The 20,625-nt window shown below is 40.2% G+C and overlaps 1 protein-coding gene across 3 annotated transcripts in view; it reads left to right on the top strand.

Moving 5' to 3' along the window:
• Window positions 1-20,625, top strand: part of trps1 (trichorhinophalangeal syndrome I) — a 111,150-nt gene that overhangs the window by 63,633 nt on the left and 26,892 nt on the right. For all 3 annotated transcript variants that reach the window (XM_061060553.1, XM_061060554.1, XM_061060552.1), the window contains exon 9: window positions 1,333-2,113. In XM_061060553.1, the coding sequence (XP_060916536.1) occupies window positions 1,333-2,113 (781 nt within the window). The remainder of the gene's footprint in view (window positions 1-1,332; window positions 2,114-20,625) is intronic.

Raw genomic sequence — 20,625 nt, 5'->3', positions numbered from 1 at the left:
CTCCTGTAACAGTTAGGGAGACAGAAACAGTGACAGGGCGAGTGAGTAAATGAGTCAGTAAGTGCTGCCGTCCATGTGTGCATGCATGTGTGGTAGATTTGGTGATGACAAACAGAGAGGCCACTGTGTCTTTGTTCAACATCTGGAGACATTTAAGTCTGCTACAAGGTACAAGGTGTACTTTGCTCACACAAACATTTTCACAGATTTTTGACTAATACCTGGAACATTTAGATCTTGATTTAGTTTAAAGTTCCAAATTGATTGTTATTTTCAGTGAATTTATAAATTTCAGGAGTAAATAAAGCGTAATAGATAGACCTGGGTGGGTAAGTCAGACAGACAGTTAATTTCCTCATATTTATTTAATGGTTCAAACCCTTAAATAACTCCTGTTATATATGACTGAGATTGAGAATGTTATATTTTTGATTCATTTTTAAGGTGTATTTATTTTTAACATTATGAAGTACGCATTCCTGAATTATTCAGAACAATCCAAAGGCATTAAGAGCCAGTTATTAAAATGTAAATTTCAAGAGTTTTTTTCAGTTGCAATTGTGTAAACCTTCTACTAAGCACTTATAATATATGGATTTATCTATATTTTGACAGATGTTGGATCACATTTTTCCTACATACCTTCATATAAGCAGCTGTCCATTGTGCACCCACCAAGAACCACTGCAAACAGAACTCCAAGTTCTTCTCAAAGATGCTACATTGATTTAGTCTCACCAGCCCACACAAGAAGACCCAAATCTATTTTGTGAGCCAGGAAAAAAACCCTGATGTTGTGTATCATATTTATAGAGCTTACTGCTGATTTTTCAAAACTCATGCCAAAAGGGAAATGAAGGTGGTTTGTTGATGTTTAATTCATTTCTTTTCTTTCAGATTAATTTAAGTTTCTCACAGTTTGGTCCTAATTCATGGTGATTTGGTGGAACACTGAGTCACTTTTTGGCCACAAAGTCGGTGAAACACTACCTGAGTGGTTGGAGAAAATGGGGCAGAGTCCAGTGCACTTAAGATTTATTCAATTCATTGTGTGGGTTTTAAAATGGGATCAATAAAAACTTACTTGGCACGTCCTATAGAACCCTTTAAAAACCACTTTTTTAGTGGGGGCAATCAAGATGGATTGACTAAATTTTTGTGGGAAACTAAAACTAAGGGTCAAATCAATTTTTCTTTGTCCAAACACAATTTAACCAACATAAAATGTACTAAGTACATTTTTAACTGCATTACTCTATCATTAACTGTTCCTGACCTGAGGTTGTTGTATTTGTGCAGTTAATTACTAATCATTTTGTCCCCTCTTTGTAGGCGTGTCCATGCATGTTGCCGTTGCAGACGCTGCGACTTCACAGCTCCTGATTCTACAGCCCTCCTGGACCACTTTAACTCCGCCCACTGCCATGAATCCTCTCCCTCGTTAAGCTTATCATCAACAATGTCCTTGCCCACCTCACTGACACCGTCGTTAACACTCTCAGCCAATGGCTGCTCAGCTCCCTCTACCTTGGCCATCAAAGAAGAAAGCAAGGGGGATCTGCGCCTCCTCTACTCCCTTGCGCCCCCTGAGGGACGGCTGGCAGAAGGAGGCAGGGAAGAAACAGGAGGGGTGGTAAAAAGTGAAGGAGGCGAGGAGAGAGAAAGGGAGCGTGAGAAAGGCTGGGTTCTTGGGGAGACACGAGGACTGGGAGAAAGAGGAGGTGATCAGGCCCATGGTTTACTTTGGGTGCCAAAGGAGCGAATGGGACCTGAGAGAGGTGGTGGAAGCAGGAGTCCCTCTCTTTTCCCCTCCCCCCTCTCACTGTCGTTTGTTTCAGCCAATCATGAGTCCACACATCAGAAAAGAGGCGTGGCTTCGCCCAGCATGGTTTACCTGGGAGACACCAAGTCGTTTTTGGGAGATACCAAATCGTTTTTGGGGGATGCCAAGCTGTATGGAGGAGGGAGGCCGGGTGGATCCTCTGCAGGAGGAGGTAGTGGAGAGAAGCAGATCCAGATGCCCCAACAGCAGTACACAGGAGGAGGAGGGAGTGGAGGTGGAGGAGGACAGGAGGCGAAAGCAGCTAAGGAAGAGTCCCAATCTCTGCTAAGGGTAAAGTTGAACATGTGTACAGCTCCTAAACTGCATATACTCTAAACCCTTCTATTTCCTTTTACCTCTTTCTCTCATCAAGTCCAGCTCTCTATTTCATCTCCTTCACAACCTGATTTTACCCCTAAGCTCTCACTCTCTGAAAGAACGTCTTTGTAGCTACATCCTTCTACCTGCTGAGCGCATTACCCCTCAAAGTGCTGCTATTAATACACCTTCATCTTTGCTTCCTTTGAATCAGATGTGAGGATTAGACGTCATGCAGGGAGCCGCTTCAGTGTAATCTGTAATTCCTTCATCGTAGAGTACTCATGCAGATTGCCGCTGGCTAACAAAGTGTGCCAGGGTGTTTTTACATGCTTTTATGCGTTCACATCTCTTCTTGTGTCTGTTGTTTCCATTACATAATTTCATTTCCCATAATTTTATAGATTTCTAAAAATAATTTATTTTACACACACACACAACACCCAGAAACCTCCCTGTTGCTATGGCAATATGTAGGCAAAGTGACGGGCCCTGTGCTAACCAATTATCGGTTCTGTCATCCTATTCTTTGTCCCACAATGCCTTTCACTTCCCAGTGATGTCATAGACTGGTAAGAACATACTGTGGTTTGCCGACGCCGCACAGCTTATTGGCTATGATCACATTGGATCAGAATAAACTTGTGTGTGTGTGTGTGTGTGTGTGTGTGTGTGTGTGTGTGTGTGTGTGTGTGTGTGTGTGTAGGGTCAGGGCATTGACATGGGTCTATGTAAGTGGTATGATTGAGTGTGAGAATGATGTCTGTGGTGTGTGTGTGTGTGTTAGCGTACATGTCTGTGTGAGTTGAGTGTATAGCTTCTTTGTGCATGTTTTTGAGTTGGTGTGTTGCATGTGAGTGTATGTGCGTAAGTGTGTGTGTTAGAAAGGTGTTGGCAGTAACTTGGCAGACTGGGCAGGGTGGGGCAGCAAGAGGTTTACTCATTATGATGGGAGGGGCAGAGTGTGTTAGAGAGAGAGAGAGAGGGTGAAACAGAAAGAGAGTACATGCTTGAAAGACAGAGACAGTTTGAGATAAAGACATAAATGGGGAAAATGATGAATAAAATTACAAATCAAGTTTGTAGCAAAAGTAAGTGCTTAACAAGTTTTTCCCTTAAAGGAACAGTAACAAATATTGAACCTACTCTAGACAGAAAAGTGTATTTTTCTGTTTGTGTTTATATGTCACTAACAAGTTTTTGTCGTAAAAATGACTCAGCTTTAGAGTTAACTTTTGAAATGTTTGCCTATACTGCTTCCAGAAATAATGCTAAGCTAATGATATCATGACTCCACCTCCAAAATGAATGCAGAGTCATAAGCGTGACATGAATCTTTTAATTTTTCTCCTGGAAAGAAGCGTGTTTTAAAACTGTTGAACTGGTCCTTTCATTTAAAAAATCATCTATTGTCTAAAAGTATTTATTACATTTCTCGAAAGTTTGTTCAAATCTATCCATGAAAGCAAAAATGAAGCCAGTTACAGTGGTTGTAATTAATACATTGTGATTAAACAAAGACAGAATTTAAAATAGAGAAAATGTGAGTCAGTAAGGAATGAGGCTCACAATACTTGATGTTTTATTTTCTTGGATTGTGTGAATGTTCAGAAGTTTAGTAAGAGAGAGAAAAAGACAAGAAAGATGGCAAGCATGTGAAGGTAAGAAGAAGAAAGAGTTAGGGAGAAGGGTAAACAAACAATTCAATATTTTATTAGAGAAGAAACTGAACATGACTTATAACTTTAATAGCATAATAATAAATGGCCTTTGCTGCTATCTTTTTTCCCTTCGCCTCTCCCCACAATATTTACCCTCTGTTTCCATGGCATGCAGTGACAAGTCTAACACAATCAATGATACCACACGCACACACAAGCACACATACACACACACATACACACACATGCTGTTGACTCATCACTTGGCAGAGTAAGGGAGGGGCACTAATGCAAAGGATCATCTGAAATAGCTTGATACACACAGACACACACACACACACACACACACACACAGGCATGCACATACACAACATAAATCAAAACACATTTAAATTCAGCCTTTGACGCAACAGGGCAGAGTCTGAATTATAAAAGGTGAATCCGCCCCTAAACACAAATTGCCTCTTTGTAAATGTCGAGTGAGAAGAAAAAGGGGCGAAGTGCTGGAAGAAGAGTGAAGTGAAGGTTGTGGAACTGGAAGAGCAACGATAGAGGGATGGAAGGAAGAAGAGAAGGATTAAAAAAAGAAAACACTGAAAAAAATTACATTTTGAGTGTGCGTTTATCTTTATGTGTCAGCAGTTCTGCACATTTGTGTCTGTTTCCTTCATCTTTCCTTGTTTTTTTTTCTTCTCATCGACCCGTCTGCACTTATTTCTCCCATTCTTTTATTTTTTTCATTTCCCTCCTTTTCCTCAAAGGACAACTCACCTGTTCCACATGGATCAATAAACACCTCGCACACCTACAACAGCTTTCACACTAATAGACACACACGGACTCAGAGTTGTTAGTATTCCGTTGCAGGAGGCGTTTGCTTTGTAGCGAGAAGAGTATATTTTATTTTTTTAAAGGCCTGATCTATAATTGTTGCACCGTGTTGAGGCATTGCTCCGCTATTGGCTGTGTTTCCTTTGTGATTTATTACCTTGCCGACATTCTCTCAGTCTGAAATTTAGTTTTCTGACTTTTTTTTGACTCCCTGTATGATGCAAGGACAGAAAACTTATGAGGTTTAGAGATGAAATTAAACTAAAAGCATGGTGAACGTTTGAGGATATAAATGGAATGAGACAGACTTTGAGTAATGGTGGTTTTTCGAGTTAAGCAGGGCTGAGAAATGTCCGCCTCTGAGCCAAACGTATGTGAACACATGCGAATATGAGAATTGACCCAAAATATAGATGATCTAATAAATCCCAGTGTGTGTTTTCAAAGGGAATTCAAGCTCAAAGACAGCTAAGAGGAGGAGATAAATGGACAAAAGCAAGGACAGGGAGGAATCTTGAATGCGACCTTCCCAACACAATTTAATTATTCTCATCTTATGTGGTCATAATGCTGCACTGAAATGTGAGCCTTCAGGGTTTCTCAAAAGTCCCATGCGTGACATTCAATTCCATTTGAGTGCAGCGACAGACAGAGAAAATAGAGAGACGAACGGAGAGAGATAAACAGGAATGTGTGCTTTCAGCAGATCAGAGAACAGTTTCATTAAAGTTTCTCTCGTTTACATTTCTGCCCAACGGAGCTAATTATGTTTAAAAGACACACACACAACAACACACAAAGACATGCTCACAGCTGTATTTCCATAAAGTTCTCATTACTTCGCGTTCTGTTTCCCTTCTTCCTTCTTTCCTCGCGTAAATTCATGTGTGTCTGTACATGCGCATCTCAGTGGTGGTGTGTTCTTTCCACCGCTAGTGTACCTATTCGTATGTGGTGTGTGTGTGTGTGTGTGTGTGTGTGTGTGTTGTGTAAGGAAATTAAAGCATGAATTGAAGTTATTTTCCGTGCTGATAATTTAACATCTCTTTATATCCGCTACAGGAAATTATAGAGCTTATGCTCGAGACAGTGTTTGTGTGTGTGTGTGTGTGTGTGTGTGTCTGTGTCTGTGTCTGTGTCTGTGTGTCTGTGTGTCTGTGTGTGTGTGTGTGTGTGTGTGTGTGTGTGTGTGTGTGTGTGTGTGTGTGTGTGTGTGTGTGTGTGTGTGTGTGTGTGTGTGTGTGTGTGTGTGTGTGTGTGTGTGTGTGTGTGTGTGTGTGTGTGTGTGTGTGTGTGTGTGTGTGTGTGTGTGTGTGTGTGTGTTTTTGCTTAATGGTTTTTTTTAAAGACAAAAAAGGGAGAAAAAAAACCTTTAGTGAATTTGTGTTCCTTAATTGATCTGCTAGGCATATGCTTTGTATTCTTTCTATTTCCTGGCCCTTTTTATTTCCATTATATTTTCACAAAAACCCAACCACTTTCAATTGACTTTTAATTCTGCTTTTTGTAGTTTTTTTTTTCTGTAGACCTTTTATTCCCCCTTAATTGTGTAAAATCCCTGGAGTTAAAAATGTTCTGAAAGTTAAAAATAGTCATAAATCAAGGCTGGTAAAGTTTTTAGGTTTGCAAAAAGAACCAAAAGTCTAGACTTCACTGAGCGGCACTTTTATCGTTGATCAAGTCATCAAATATTTAATAAACAACTAAAATAGAAACAAAGGACATGTTTGTAGTGAATCTCAAAGTTTAAAAAACACTTATTTTTCAAACGTTTTTTTTTTTAAAGATTTATCATAGATTTATTTATCTTATCTACTGTTGAGATAGGTCAGTGGATAGAGTTGAAAACTAGGGACAGAGAGAGCAGGGAAAGGGGCCACAGGTCGGATTTGAACCCAGGCCATCCACCTCGAGGACCACAGCCTCTGTACAGTTTTAATCACTTTTGAAAGAGTTTTGTTGCTAAAATAACAATCAAATTGTATTTATTTTTTAAAATGTTTGGTAGTGAACTGACCTCCTCAGACAAGCTCCTAATACTGACACCACACTGAGTACCATCTACTCACCACTAACAATCCCCTTCACCTTTGCTGCTCATCTTTATTGCTGATGTGTTAAGATCTTGCTTGCAGGCAACCACAAGTGTACCTCTAAGCCATATATACCACTGACTCTTTCTCTGCCAGCTGAGCTACAAACTGAAGAGTTTACAGCAGTGTGGTTTTGAGCTGAAAGCTGCATTCATAGATGAGGGTGCTCTGCAGAAGACTCTTAGCATCCTGTATACAGTCCCTTATGGAGAACTTGAAAAGTGTCTTTATTCTTCTTAGTTTCAGAGGTGATGTGTGTGTGTGCGTGCGTGTGTGCGTGCGTGCGTGCGTGCGTGCGTGCGTGTGTGTATTTTCGGATGGCTCGGAAAAAGGAAGACATGCTGATATTCGCCAAGCCGCTTTCTCTCGCTCTACTCAGAGACAGAGTTGTCTGTTCGGGGCAGTTCAGTTTGTTTGTATAGCAGTCACATTTCCCATCAGGACACAGACTCAAATAAACACAGTCATGCTGGAAAGTGTGTGTGTGTGTGTGTCTCTGTGTGTGATAATGATGTTAGTGTATTAGATTTAGGCTGTGTTTAGTGTAACAGAAACATGACCAGACAACCTGTTTGCTGTGATTTTGACCTGTGTGTGTTTGTAAGTCTGTCTGTGGAAATACTGGTGGTTAAGTGTGTGTGTGTGAGAGAGTGTGTCTGCTTGATAGAAGTGTCACAGTTATGACCTGCGTGTGTGGCTTTCCGCTGTGTGACAGTCTACAGAAGTCTCATTGTCCACTAGGAATATTACATTTGGCTTTAAAAACAAATTACGCCATTTTAACCACATTTGGACCCATTTTGGCTCTTCAGTCCAAGCTTCACTTACACACACGTATTACAGCTGACAACATGTGTAGAGGAAAGGTGACGGCTTGGCATTTTTGGCTCATGCTAATCAAGAAATAGTGTGTTTGCTTGAATATATCTTGGCTCTTGTATTGGATGTTAATCCTCCTTTCAAGTGAGGTTCTCTGATTGACTGATTCCAACTGAGGTTGGAAAAAAACATCCTAACCTGCTTGGGAAATATGACTTCTTCATGCCACTTCTTGAAGTGTAAAGTCATTCATCAGTCATAGAAATTTTAAATTTTAAATCCCAGGATGTGGGACTGTGGTATTATTTCGGGATACATTTTGGCGACTGGGTGGTGCAGTTATTAGTCAAATGTCCCCCAACTCAAAGCTCAGGTTCAATCCCCTGTGCCGGACACTCACCCCGCTGAAGTGTCCTTGTGCAAGACATTGAATTTATAATTGCTCCAGGGCTGCTGGTGGGTAGCTGACCCTGCTGTTGACCTTCCTGAGTAGGAGATGCAGCAAAATGAGGAATTGCTCCTTGTGGAGTGGGTGGGGTATTTAAAGAGACTTTCCTGTGATTGTCTTAACTTTACTGGCACAGTGAAATTTCCTATTTATGACAAACCACACAAATCGGGCAAATAAGTAGGAAAAAACATAAAAAAGTAGTCAGATACTTTTTGAAGGAGCCTCAATATTAATAAGAGTATAAAAGAAAACTGGTTTAAAATGCATTAACGGTCAAAAACCACAGTTTCTTTATAGATAATGCTGTGGTTTGTATCTCGAATATTATATTTTATGACATGAGTTTGACTTGGGTCTTACATGGTGTCTGCTCAAATCTCTTCTCTTTCCAGTGAGTATTTCATTGGTTGAGACATGTGTCGCTTTAACACACAGCCCTTTCATTGGTTCAGCTGTGAGCCCATGACACAGATGTTCCACCCTCACTGCCAGGGAACCATCCAGCTGTTTTTTATCATGTCGACATGGCAACGCTAAAACACAGTGGTTATTTTAGCTCCTAGCTGTAATTTAGACGTTTACATCAATTACTGTTACAATCAACTTACACACACACACACACACACACAGACGTACACACACACACACGCACACACACACACACACACGCACACACATACACACACACACACACACACACACACACACATACGTGTTTGCATATGTGTGTCTTTTCTATTTCTCAGTGTTTCAGCCATGGCATTCACATCCAGACTCTCAGTCCTTGTATTTCTCTCCCCCCCCCTTTTGCTCTTTTTTCTTCGTGTAAGGTGGGAGCCATTCACCACAGGCTCTGTGTGTATGTGCGTATGTGCACGCATGCAGATGTGCATATGCGTGTGTGTTCACACATGGAACCAATATTGAGCCCAGATGATCATTTTGCTACAACAAGACCTCTACACGCAACGCTAGCCAGCTACACACACACACACACACACACACACACACACACACACACACACACACAGAGACATGCATTTGGTACTCCATTCTGGCAGCACTTGTGTAATTAGGAAGCTGATTGGTTAGATTAAATGTCCGTCTGACCCTTGACCAATAGTTAATTTAAAAACCCTGCCCCCCCTTTTTCTTCTGTCTCCTTGCTTTCATGACTTCTTCCTTTCCTCATCTCCTTTTTTTTTTTTTTTTTTAAATCTGAGGTTCTTTCACACGGTCAGGCTTTTTGAGCGAGTGATGTAATTTGACAAATAGGAGAGAAGACGCTGAAGAAAATAAATGAAAGTAGAAGACTGCAAATGACTTCCGTTTTTTTTATACGTCAGTTTTGCCATGCGATATAATACATATATGTAAAAAAGAATGTAAACCTCTGCGGATACTGGAAAATACAGCTGTTGAAAATGTCAGTTAGAGGAGTTTCTTCATATCTTTTCTGTCTGTTTTTAGGGTTTTCCTCTTTTGTATGGGGCATTTTAAATACATTACACAATGCAAATTTCCTTCCCCATAATAGATACTTTGGCTTGATAACTGACCAACATTGAATACCCCTCTGAGACTATAGAGAGACTTTTCTTAAAAACACAGACATTTTCCCCCCAAAAAAATAAAAAAATAAAATTCAGTCATCAATGCTGGAACGATGATGTAAACTATTTAAATGCAAAAAATACGGCAACTGTATTAGAGACATAATGTACTATGGTCAGGTATCTAAATAGTTCTATATTTTGCTTTAAAGAAACACTTTATAACTTGTATTTCAGTTGAAAAATGAGACTTTTCAGTGAATCACTATAAATGATGCTTCATAATGCATGGTTAAAATCTCACCTTTGAAACAGTAACAACAAGACAACAGCTGTTTGTCATTTGCCTCATCATCATCTTCAGTACATCATTCAGCACTTTGGCCATGTTTGAGTATAACATAAAGACTTGCCATAGCATCACATCTATTCCTCTGAAACAAGATGTTCAGTTTAGCAAAAATGGTAGTAGTTTTTTTGGGGGGGGGCATGCACACTCCCCCAACCATGCACACAGTCCGACACATCGAGTATTCTCGCACAAGCAAACAAACATGGGCGTGAGATGTCGTTCTAAAACTTTGATCCATCCTTCTTTAGGACATCTAGTCGCACCTTCCTTGGTGTGTGTGTGTGTGTGTGTGTGTGTGTGTGTGTGTGTGTGTGTGTGTGTGTGTGTGTGTGTGTGTGTGTGTGTGTGTGTGTGTGTGTGTGTGTGTGTGTGTGTGTGTGTGTGTGTGTGTGTGTGTGTGTGTGTGTGTGTGTGTGTGTGTGTGTGTGTGTGTGTGTGTGTGTGTGTGTGTGTGTGTGTGTGTGTGTGTGTGTGTGTGTGTGTGAGCAATGCCGTGGCAACCTTGGCGGTCCAAGGCCTTCTTGGCAAAGGTAGCAATATGGCTCTGGGCATGTGCGCGTGCAGCAGACTCTCCCGTCCCAGTGTTAATGTGTGTGTGTGCATGTGTGAATGGAATGCAGAGTGGAGATTTGAAGTCCTCTCAGCGGACACGCACATCCATCCTCAAACTTGTAATACACTCACACACACCCGCGTTGCCATGCATACTTGATATTGGGTGAAAGCTCAAGAAGGATACATCATTTTTCTCTCTCTTCCTCTCACCTTACTCCTCCTTTTCTCTCTTTCCATCTCCCCCTCTGTGTCCCCTGTGAGATTTACGCTCATTAGGAATTCTTCACTTGTGTGTGCCAGTGTGTTTGTGTGTGTGCCTCTGTGCCAGTGTGTTTATGGATTCTACTCCAGTGGCATGATGCATCTTGTATACCCAAATTCCCTTAAGACGATTTCTCTTTTGTTCTCTCACTCGCTCTGTCTCTCTCTCTGGGTTTACGACACAACAGGACACGACACAGCTCAGCACAGCTTCAACTGTTCAAGACTTGTTTGCTCCCAGGGTGTATATATCGACTCGTATTGTTCTTGTGTTTCTGTGTAGCTCAGTGGATGGAGCCAAAGCTAAAATACATAAAGGTCCAGTTGCCCTGTGAGTGTGTCCCCCCCCCCCCCCCCCATATAACCATAATTAAGATTCAGAAAGCAATAAATCTGATATTTTCCTTTTTTGTTGGAACACCTTTATCATGCTGTCCTGTTCAGTTTGATAAGAATCGTGTTTCAAGTGGGAATGTTTATAGTGATCTTGTACATCTCTTCTCATGTGCAAACTGTTACTCACACTCATGGGACTTTTTTCAAGTCGTTGGGGAATTGAGTTATTCTTGTATTTAAAGAGAGTGATGACAAAGACTGTAGATTGAATAGAGAGGGGATTATTTTGATAGAGAGTTCAAAGATGAGAGTCATTTGTGCTGCTGAACATCAGTTTAACAGTTGCCTTATTTTAGGATTGTGAGTTTTCTCATTGTGAGTGTGTGTGTGTGATGTTACTTGCGCTGTTGCTTGATGGTGCGTCATTGCTGCAGATGTTCTGAGGTACACACACACACACACACACACACACACACACATATATAGTCGCATTGTCAGGTCCCTGAGTCCCATCTATCCTGTTCTTTAATAGACCAGGTGCAGCCAAACAATGGGCGTGTGCATGAATGCCCCAGTGTGTGTGTGTGTGTGTGTGTGTGTGCGTGCGTGTGTGTGTGTGCGTGTGTGTGTGTGCGTGTGTGTGTGTGTGTGTGTGTGTGTGTGTGTGTGTGCGTGTATGTGTGTGTGTCACTTTGAAACTACTGCTATGCTCAGATATCCTTTAGGATTTTCATTTGTCTCTTGTGAATTTTCAACATGAAATGACAACTTTTAAAAGGACATTTCATGATTTCTCACACTCACTCTTTGTTTATTTAATCTTCTTGTATCTGTTGTATGTTTATTTCCCACTAGAGGAAACTTAGCAACTGGCCTCATGTGTCCACGAGATCAACACAATTACAACACTGTTATCTCCTCTCGTCTTTGAAATGTTGGATCCATTTTTTTCCGACTGTCATGGGATATTCTCGCGTAAAGTAAGCCACGTCTGATAGGATCCACTTTCAGTCGCACTTTTCTTGCTGCATGTTGGGCTCAGGTCATCGAGATAACTGAACCCATTTAGAGAGAAAATCCTCTGAAAGTAAATCCATGTTATTCCTTTGATCTAACACAGCTCGCTGATTAAGAACAACTCTTTCTCTCACAGCCACAGACCTGAGACTCACAGCTTTAATGTGTGTCGCTACCAAGAGACTTGTGAAGCAGGCCGACCATAAATAAAGAAGGCTGACAGAAAAATGGAAGTGGAAATGTGGAGTGTCTTTCATCTCCTGTCAAATCTGCCTGATCCTCTTCAAACAATATATATGCATACAACACTGCAAAATCGTATTTGGTTTATTTCTGAGATCGTCGAATGTGGAACTCGAGAAACCTGAGCAGTCCGATGATCGTACAATTTAAAGAAAGGCCTGAGGTTAGCTAAACCTATACATTTCATTCCATCCATCATAGTTTGTAGATCTTCGACTTCAATTTTTGCCCACTTCACTAGCTGCAGTTTTTCTGCCTAAGACCGTTTTCCTTGGAAATAAGTGTTGCCAAATTTTCAAGACACATTCACAGTAAGTTTTACCTTCATACGAGGGAGTTCAGTTAATCTGTAAAGCGGTTAAACTCTTTGTTCATAACCTGTTTTACTGCTCCTGTTCCTTCCCCTCCCTTTTTCATTGTTTTCTAATCAGAAAATTACTTTAATGAGCACTGGGTATCATCACAGATGGTAGACACTGCAGTTGCAGAACTTGCATGGAAAAACAAGACAGAATTGTAATGAAGTGGCATTATCCTTCATAAATAAGTTCCCTGAGGAAATTTACATAAAAACAATTAAAACATTGACACTTAGTGCCGTTGAGGGTAAATAAAACAATGAGTCACTTTCTATTTTGATAGAAAAACAATTCCACCTTCCAAATGTTATAATGTTTACAAAAATGTTTGTTTCAACATTGTTTTTCTTTGCTAGCTTTGCTGTTCTTTGTCTCATTCTTTTTTGGCATTAAGTTTGTTGGAAAAATTAATTCTACCAACTGTTTGTGTACCGAGTTGTGCAAAATCAAACACAAGATTTGAATGTGCACACTACAGTACAAACAAAACGAAAAAGAACCCACTTGGAAAACAAAAACTGCTCGACAGCGCTACCAGTGGTCAAAATCTCTACATGGTACCTCAAGTCACTGACTGAAGTTGCATCATGGTTCAAACTTTATTAGATTTACTACATATAAAGCAACACTTAATAAAAAAAAGGCTTGACTTGGCAAGCAAATATGTGTTGTGCTGTATGCAGTGATTAGAATCATCCAATAAAAGATGTAAGAATAAGCATTAAGCCTGCAAACATAAACACACCTTGCAAACACATGGACATATGTTAGGGATCACCATTATTTAAAGCCCCTGATTTGCAGATCAACCAGGAAACAAGTTTTACATTACCCCAAGACCACCAAGAGAGAGAGAGAGAGGGAGAAAGAGAGAGAGAGAGAGAGAGAGAGAGCGCTAGACTGTGGAAGAGCTAAAAAAGAAAAAAGAGAGCACCAAAGAGATGAGAGCTAGAGTGAGAGGGACAGACAGAGCAGGGAGAGAGACAACAAAGACAGGAAGACGAGAGAGAGAGAGAGAGAGAGAGAAGACCCAGGGAGAACTGGGTAGAGAGAAATAAAAGTAGACAGAGAGAGAAAAGGGAGCAGCTGCCAAGCTCTGAGTGGGGTTAAGCATCACCACAAGTACAACCTAATAAGGTCTGAAAGTGTGCACGAACACACACACACACACACACATTCAATAACACAGAGACTTGGCCGGTGTTCAAAATCAGTGTTTCTGCAGTAAGCTGCAGTTAGCAGTAACTCACATCTGCCTCCAGCACCTCTAAAACAGAATAATGTTGTGATGCATAATGTTGAAGTACTGTGAAGGAGTTTTCCTGACCTGTCGACTTTCCAAGTTTACTCAGTTACTGTTGGGCTTTTCTTACCTGCCTGTTTTTCCACCGTATTCGAGAACAAAGGTAGTTTACACGCCTACACACACAAACCTCTGCTACAAGGTACCAGTGTCTAAAAGTGTGACCTCCGGATTCAGGAATAAAATAGTCAAAACTGTTATCCACTCCATTCAGATTCTACCTGTAGACACGGATTGCTAATTCTCTGCCTGTAGCGTATATGGTCTGTATTTTGTGTTTCTCTACACTATTTGTACTATTTGACTCGTCTATATCCATTTTTTCCTTTTTCCCCCTTTTTTGCTTCAACAATAGGGTGGCACTGGCAGTATAAAAAAGTACTATTTGTCATGTAGGGTACAGTGTTTCCATTTAATTTCTATGACTTGTAGCTTATTATTATTTAATTTAAAGGAAGAATGTGCGATTTTTTTGATCCAGCAGATGTTGACCTTGAGCACCAACATGAAACCAAAACAACTTGCGCTGCATTGTTGTGTTAGCATGCTAATGCTAGCGCTCTTTATTTTTCTCGTATCTTCACACTGCATGTAAATTTACACGAAATGAGCGTGATCTAGAAACACAGTTAAGCAGTGAGTATGTTATTCTTCTTTTCTCTAGTCCCTCAATTAAACAACTTTTATATGCGAGGGGATGAGTCAGCCGGCCGTCCCGTCTATGTTAACACTCTGTAGATATGGCTCAGAAAGTTTGGAAAACATCACAGACAGCAGGACTTGGGTGTTACACCCATTGTAGACAGTCATGACTCACAGAGTTATTTTCAGAGGATATACTTGATTTATATTACATGCATATAAAGCCTTTAAGTGTGTTAGATGAAATAGCATCTAATAAAGAGTAGATATTTATTGATTAAGTCAAATAACTCAAAATACAACTAGATAAGTCCATAATTTCTTCACTTTGTAATGGTTGTTCCATGCATTCCAACTCTTCACTAAAACGTATTTGTATGTTTTCTGTAAAAAAAAAAAAACCCAATGAACCTATGAAGGTCTTAAGAAAATTAAGGTCAGTTTAATCATTAGTGAAAACGTTTTTCAAAGAGACAGTAATGGATGTAAACTTTGCCAAATGACTTCAGTTAAATTGAGACAAAATTAATATTGTAGTTCTACATTTATTAACCATATTTTGATTATAGATTAAACTATCAGACCATAGTCTCAGATAAGGCTTGAGTTATCCACTGAAAAATACTGCCAAAGGATTGTAGACATGAACAAGAAGAATGGGCCTCCTTGAAACTGAGTTCCCTAAATCCCCTCTTTAGTCCTTCCAATCTGTTTAAACCTTATTAATCCCCAGCAGCCTTTTACACCTGTTACTCTTTAGTTGAAACCCAAACTGTGCAGGCTCCATAATCAGGTACAAATCACATTTTCTGGTCTGAGTAATAAGTTGTGATCTAGTTTAAGGTCCAAATGCTACGGAAAAACTTTTGGTGAGTCATCGGGCAGTTCTTTTTAATGTTTAAATGTGCATGCACTTCAACAAACTTGGTGTGTGTGTTTTTTTTATTTGTTTGGGTGTCTCAAATTTCGAATGTGATGCCACAGATTGTTATTGGCTACAGGATTATGTGGTGATCCATATCAGTGTTCTCCACCATTTCAGTCTACTTCTTTCTTTTCACCCTACCGTCCATGTGCTATTTTTCTTGGACAGACAACTCTTCAATAAAAATGTAAAACAAACACAGACGTCACAGAGGCTGCAACGCTGCAAATTAGACGGTAGCATCACTGAGGAAGGTCCAAACAAAGTCAGCAAGTCAACCTTTCCAAGCTAAATAATAACTGTTGAGTCCCCAGCAAGCACTAAGTGAAGAATGAATGTTGACGTTGCTGCTAGCAAATGCACTCCTCCTAAGTAACCTAAGAAGCCAGAATGAAAACCGTCAACTCCCAAAGTATTTAGACAATAAAAATTAAATTGCACACACACACACCGACACACAAGCAAGTTACACATTTCCTGCTTCCCTTGAGGCAAGAAAAAGGCAAAGGAGCCGAAAAAAACTAATGAATCATGGGAGGAGGGAGAGATAGGGGGACATTCTGTGTCCCCTCCACACAGAGTGGTTATCACTTTCTCTCTCTCGCTCTCTCTCTCTCTCTCTCTCTCTCTGTTTCCCCCTCTCTGCTGAATGGAGATTAAAAGCTGATAGGAGATTGCAAAGACATGTTGCACTCCTGTTCAGACTCACATGCACGCACACACACACACATACGTGCATACAGATGGTAACATTAGCTCTTGTATAGCTGGGAGCTCCTGATGTAAAACACATGTTCCTGCCTCAGCAGTGTGTGCCGGTGTGTCTACGGCTGTTTAAACCAACTTTATCGCTCCATCAGTTCAGAGACAAGGAACGATTCATTCAGAGAGAGAGAGAGAGAGAGAGAGAGGGGAGGAGTGTGTGTCTGTGTGTTGTGTGTGTGTGTTGTGTGTGTGTTTTGGAGACAGTGATTGACAGAATTTTTCCATTATTCCCCTCAGTATTAATCAAACCTTTGGAATGTCGGACACACAGATATTCAGGCTAACGCTCTGTCTGCCCAAAAGCACCTCAGAGACACTGATTTTTAAAACGTTGATCTGCTTTTTTCAGTGTGCTCAGCAGTTTTACTGTAATTAAATCAAGTCAGTTAGTTTTGGAGTGAGCAGCCCTCTGCTGATAATTTAGCTCTCCTAAGAAACCTCTGCAATGGCGAACACTGAAGGAATCCATCGGTCGGGATCTGCTTTTGAATAGGTCAACGGCAAAGAAATAAACAATTAAAGAAAGTGAATCAAATTGTTCATGAACAGTGAACAAAAGAAACAATAATTTAACGTATTAGAGTAATTACAAAGAACAATGGGATGATGTTCATGAAAATTATATTTCAAATGTAGCCGTCATTTTCAATCAAATGTGTTTTTCAACTTGTGATGATTCCCAGTTGCTTCTTAGTACCTATAACTCATCTTCAGTCAAAACAGTCTGAAAGCCCATTTGTGTCAGTTAAAATGTAAGCGTGAGACGGATCCGAAAAAGAAACAGTGCCGTCACTATGTCTGCTTCTGGTTAACCACCGATATGAGTTTAGTCTGCTAGAGAAAAATAAAAATGCAGGTGACTTCAACACGTACACACGTTTTACTCTCTGTGTTGCATCAAACTTCAAATTATCGTTCAGTTCCTTACACGAAAGAAAAGAAAGAAATAACAGAGACTTTGCTTGAAAAGGTATAATCCATCAAAGAAGAATAAAATAAATGTATGAAATGCTTTCTTTCTCTGCTCGGTGTTTATGTGGTGCCCATAGTTGAGCTCTATTTTTATTCCCTGCAGTTGGACTAAAGTGTGGCACTGAAGCACGGGCTCAGAACTGTAGTCACATTTCAACTAAATTGCAGAGCGCTGTGAAATCGAACGAAACACGTGTCGATAAAATTTTTGTTCAACCGATTGAGAGGATGGTCAACCGCGGTGTGCGAAATAAGGGAAAACAAATAGATTTAGCTTGATAAAGGTTTCTTCTTGCCGCCAGTCGTTCTAGCAGACTGAACTCATCTACATTTAGATTCACCGGCCAATGTGTGTGGTCATCCGTGCCTTGGAGTTAGAGCTTGTGTATGCGTGTGTGTGTGTGAGCTTTATTGACCAGCAGATGAAGGCTGTGTGTGCATGTGTGTGTGTGGTGAGAAGCAGGCGACCAGATGGACTTATGGGAAATAAAAAAGCTTTTATTTATTTATACGATTTGATTAAATGGCATTTGTTTCTGTCTCTTGGTGTGTATGTGTGTTCATGCATGCTAGTGTGTGTGTGTGTGTGTGTGTGTGTGTATGTGTCTTGTATTTAATGACAAATAGAATAGAGGGATCAGAGCAATCAGGTTTGAATGATTACTATGGGAACGAGGGAGCGAGACTGATCGTGAGGGAGAGAGAAAGGGAAGCAAAAGAGACAAAGTTAGATTACAGAATCAACTAATTCTCACACATCAGCACAAAACAGGAATTACTGCCTCTGTTTGTTGATCTCATTCTCAATTTCAGTCCCTCCCTTTTCTCTGTCTTCTCATAGTCCCTCTATTTATTCATTTTTATGAGATGGAAACTAATGTTTCTGCGTTTCTTTCCTCTTTAGGGCCTCCCTCTCCCCTGTTCTCTCTTTCTTTTCCTCTCCTTCCTATAACGTTCTCTGCCTCACTGTTTCTGTAATAATTACAGCTGATTTTCTATTAGAAAATAGCTTTCACAATATTTCTCCTGAAAATTGAGATTACTAATCTTTTCCTGTTTGATAACCTTTGAAAGAAATCTCCCTTGTTACGTTTAATGAGATAAGATGCCTAAAAACGACATCATTATATGTCACAGTCATTAGCTGGTAAAAAAAAAGAACTCTAGCCAAGAATAGATAATGTCGGGAAATGTTTGTTATCTGTTGTGTGTAATTAGTTTCAAGCAGCCCGTAGCAAAGTTTTTCATTATTTGTGTTCTCAACAAAAACATCAAAACTGTTTGTGTGTTGGACTTTGGCAACCAACAGCCCCAAAACATTGAAATACTCAAAGTAGCCTACATGTACCATCCCACTAACGTCCACTAAATATATGTACGTTTTTTATGTTTTGTAAATCGTCCTGCCAAAGGAGAACATGTAAACTAGCTACATTGCTCACTGTGTTGTGCATGGACCCTGTCAAATAAGCTGCTCACTACATTCTAAAAGTCAAATGATAATAAGTAAACATAAAGCACACTAAGAGAAAATATAAAACTCCTCACATTTAAGAAGCTGGAACAAAACTTCCAAACTACTATAAAGAATGAAAGGAGCTCTAATGGGCATTATTGGTGATAACAACACACACACACACACACATAACACACACACACACACACACACACAAACACACTGTATTGGTTATTCCTGCAGTGCTTCCTCACATATGGTCAGACTTATTGTCGAGGTGTTGAGTGCATATAGGTCTGACTGAGAGACAAAAGGTCAACACCAGTACACAAACACCCAGTGTACATTAATCCATGTTTTTATGCACTTTTAATTAAGTGAACATCAGGCTGCAGCTGAAATGGATAGTTTCAGAAAGTAACAAATGTAGTTGCTATGGTGAAGATTCTAAAACATACAGTTCATAGCTAGTTTTTTAGCATAGGTTTGGGGTATAAGTGATGCATAGCAAAAAAGTTTATATAAGCATTGTCAGTAAGTAATCTCAAGATAAAGCATTATATTTTGTTAGTGAAATAATGCGTTTTGATAGATATTAAACATGCAAACATTATGATGTGGTATGATTTGTTTTGGGGATATGTGTCATGCTGAATCAAGACATCGGGACTGGCAGATTCTTTTTGCTTTATAAGTTAAAATCTAGCTGAAGCTCTAACATTGAATGACACTTCTTGAATTTATTATTTCATAAGCATGCAGTATGTATGAGCAGAAACCAAATGCTGTTGCAATTTAGTAAAAAAAAAACTTTGCAGAGGAGTTTGAGTCAGTGTGGTCCCTGTGTAAAAACAAAGATGATCAAAGTAAAATAAATCAAAATGTGAATCCCGAAAGATTCAGATTAGTCATGTTTTTGTGTTTTTTTTAAAAAAGGGCAGGTATTTTTTTGTCTTGGTTGATTTTTTTTTTCATTAGGATAATTTGAGGTTGGATGCTTCTCTTGTAAACTATTTTGGATCGTGACTCAAATGATTTAGAAATGTGGCTCCCCAGAGGAGCTGTCAGTAACTGCCTTAGTCTGCCAGTATTCTGTGTGTGTGTGTGTGTGTGTGTGTGTGTGTGTGTGTGTGTGTGTGTGTGTGTGTGTGTGTGTGTGTGTGTGTGTGTGTGTGTGTGTGTGTGTGTGTGTGTGTGTGTGTGTGTGTGTGTGTGTGTGTGTGTGTGTGTGTGTGTGTGTGTGTGTGTGTGTGTGTGTGTGTGTGTGTGTGTGTGTGTGTGTGTGTGTGTGTGTGTGTGTGTGTGTGTGTAGCTTACAGAGGATGTAGTGTGTGACTGCACAATGTGTATCTGTCTACTGTACACCAACTAACAACCTGCAGCTTGCTCCACACACTCAGTTTGGGTAACGAGTGTGATCCTTGTGTGTTTGTGTGTGATTGTGCTAGAAAGAACGACCGAAAGACAAGGAGTGTCTACATATGTTCCAGGACAGATTCCAACCTCATAAATCACTTCAACTGGTGTTCAACAGTCAATCTCTCTTTCTCGCTCTCTCTCTTTGTCTCTCTTCTTCTCTCTCTCTCTCTCTCTCTCTCTCTCTCTCTCAGTCGAAACATGCTGTTCTTCCTCTGCCAACTGGGAGATTTGTGTTCTGTGTCTCTGTCTTGGAGGATTAGAGGAGAGACAGAGAGAACAGAAGGAAGGAAAGAGAGGGAGAACGAGGAGGAAATTGATAGAAAGAGGGGTAAAAATGGATCGAGGGAGGGAGGGAGTAAAACAAGATTGTTGCCTTTTTCTTGGCAGTGCGCGAGTCTCTCTTTTGGCCATCCCTCTTCTTCGACATCATCTTCTCGCTTACTCTGCTTTTGTTTCAGTGTGTGTGTGTGTG

This window comes from Labrus mixtus, chromosome 16 (assembly GCF_963584025.1).
Source record: "Labrus mixtus chromosome 16, fLabMix1.1, whole genome shotgun sequence".
Taxonomy (NCBI): Eukaryota; Metazoa; Chordata; class Actinopteri; order Labriformes; family Labridae; genus Labrus; species Labrus mixtus.
The sequence above is the reverse complement of the archived record's forward strand: the minus strand, read 5'-3'. Positions and strand labels throughout refer to the sequence as shown.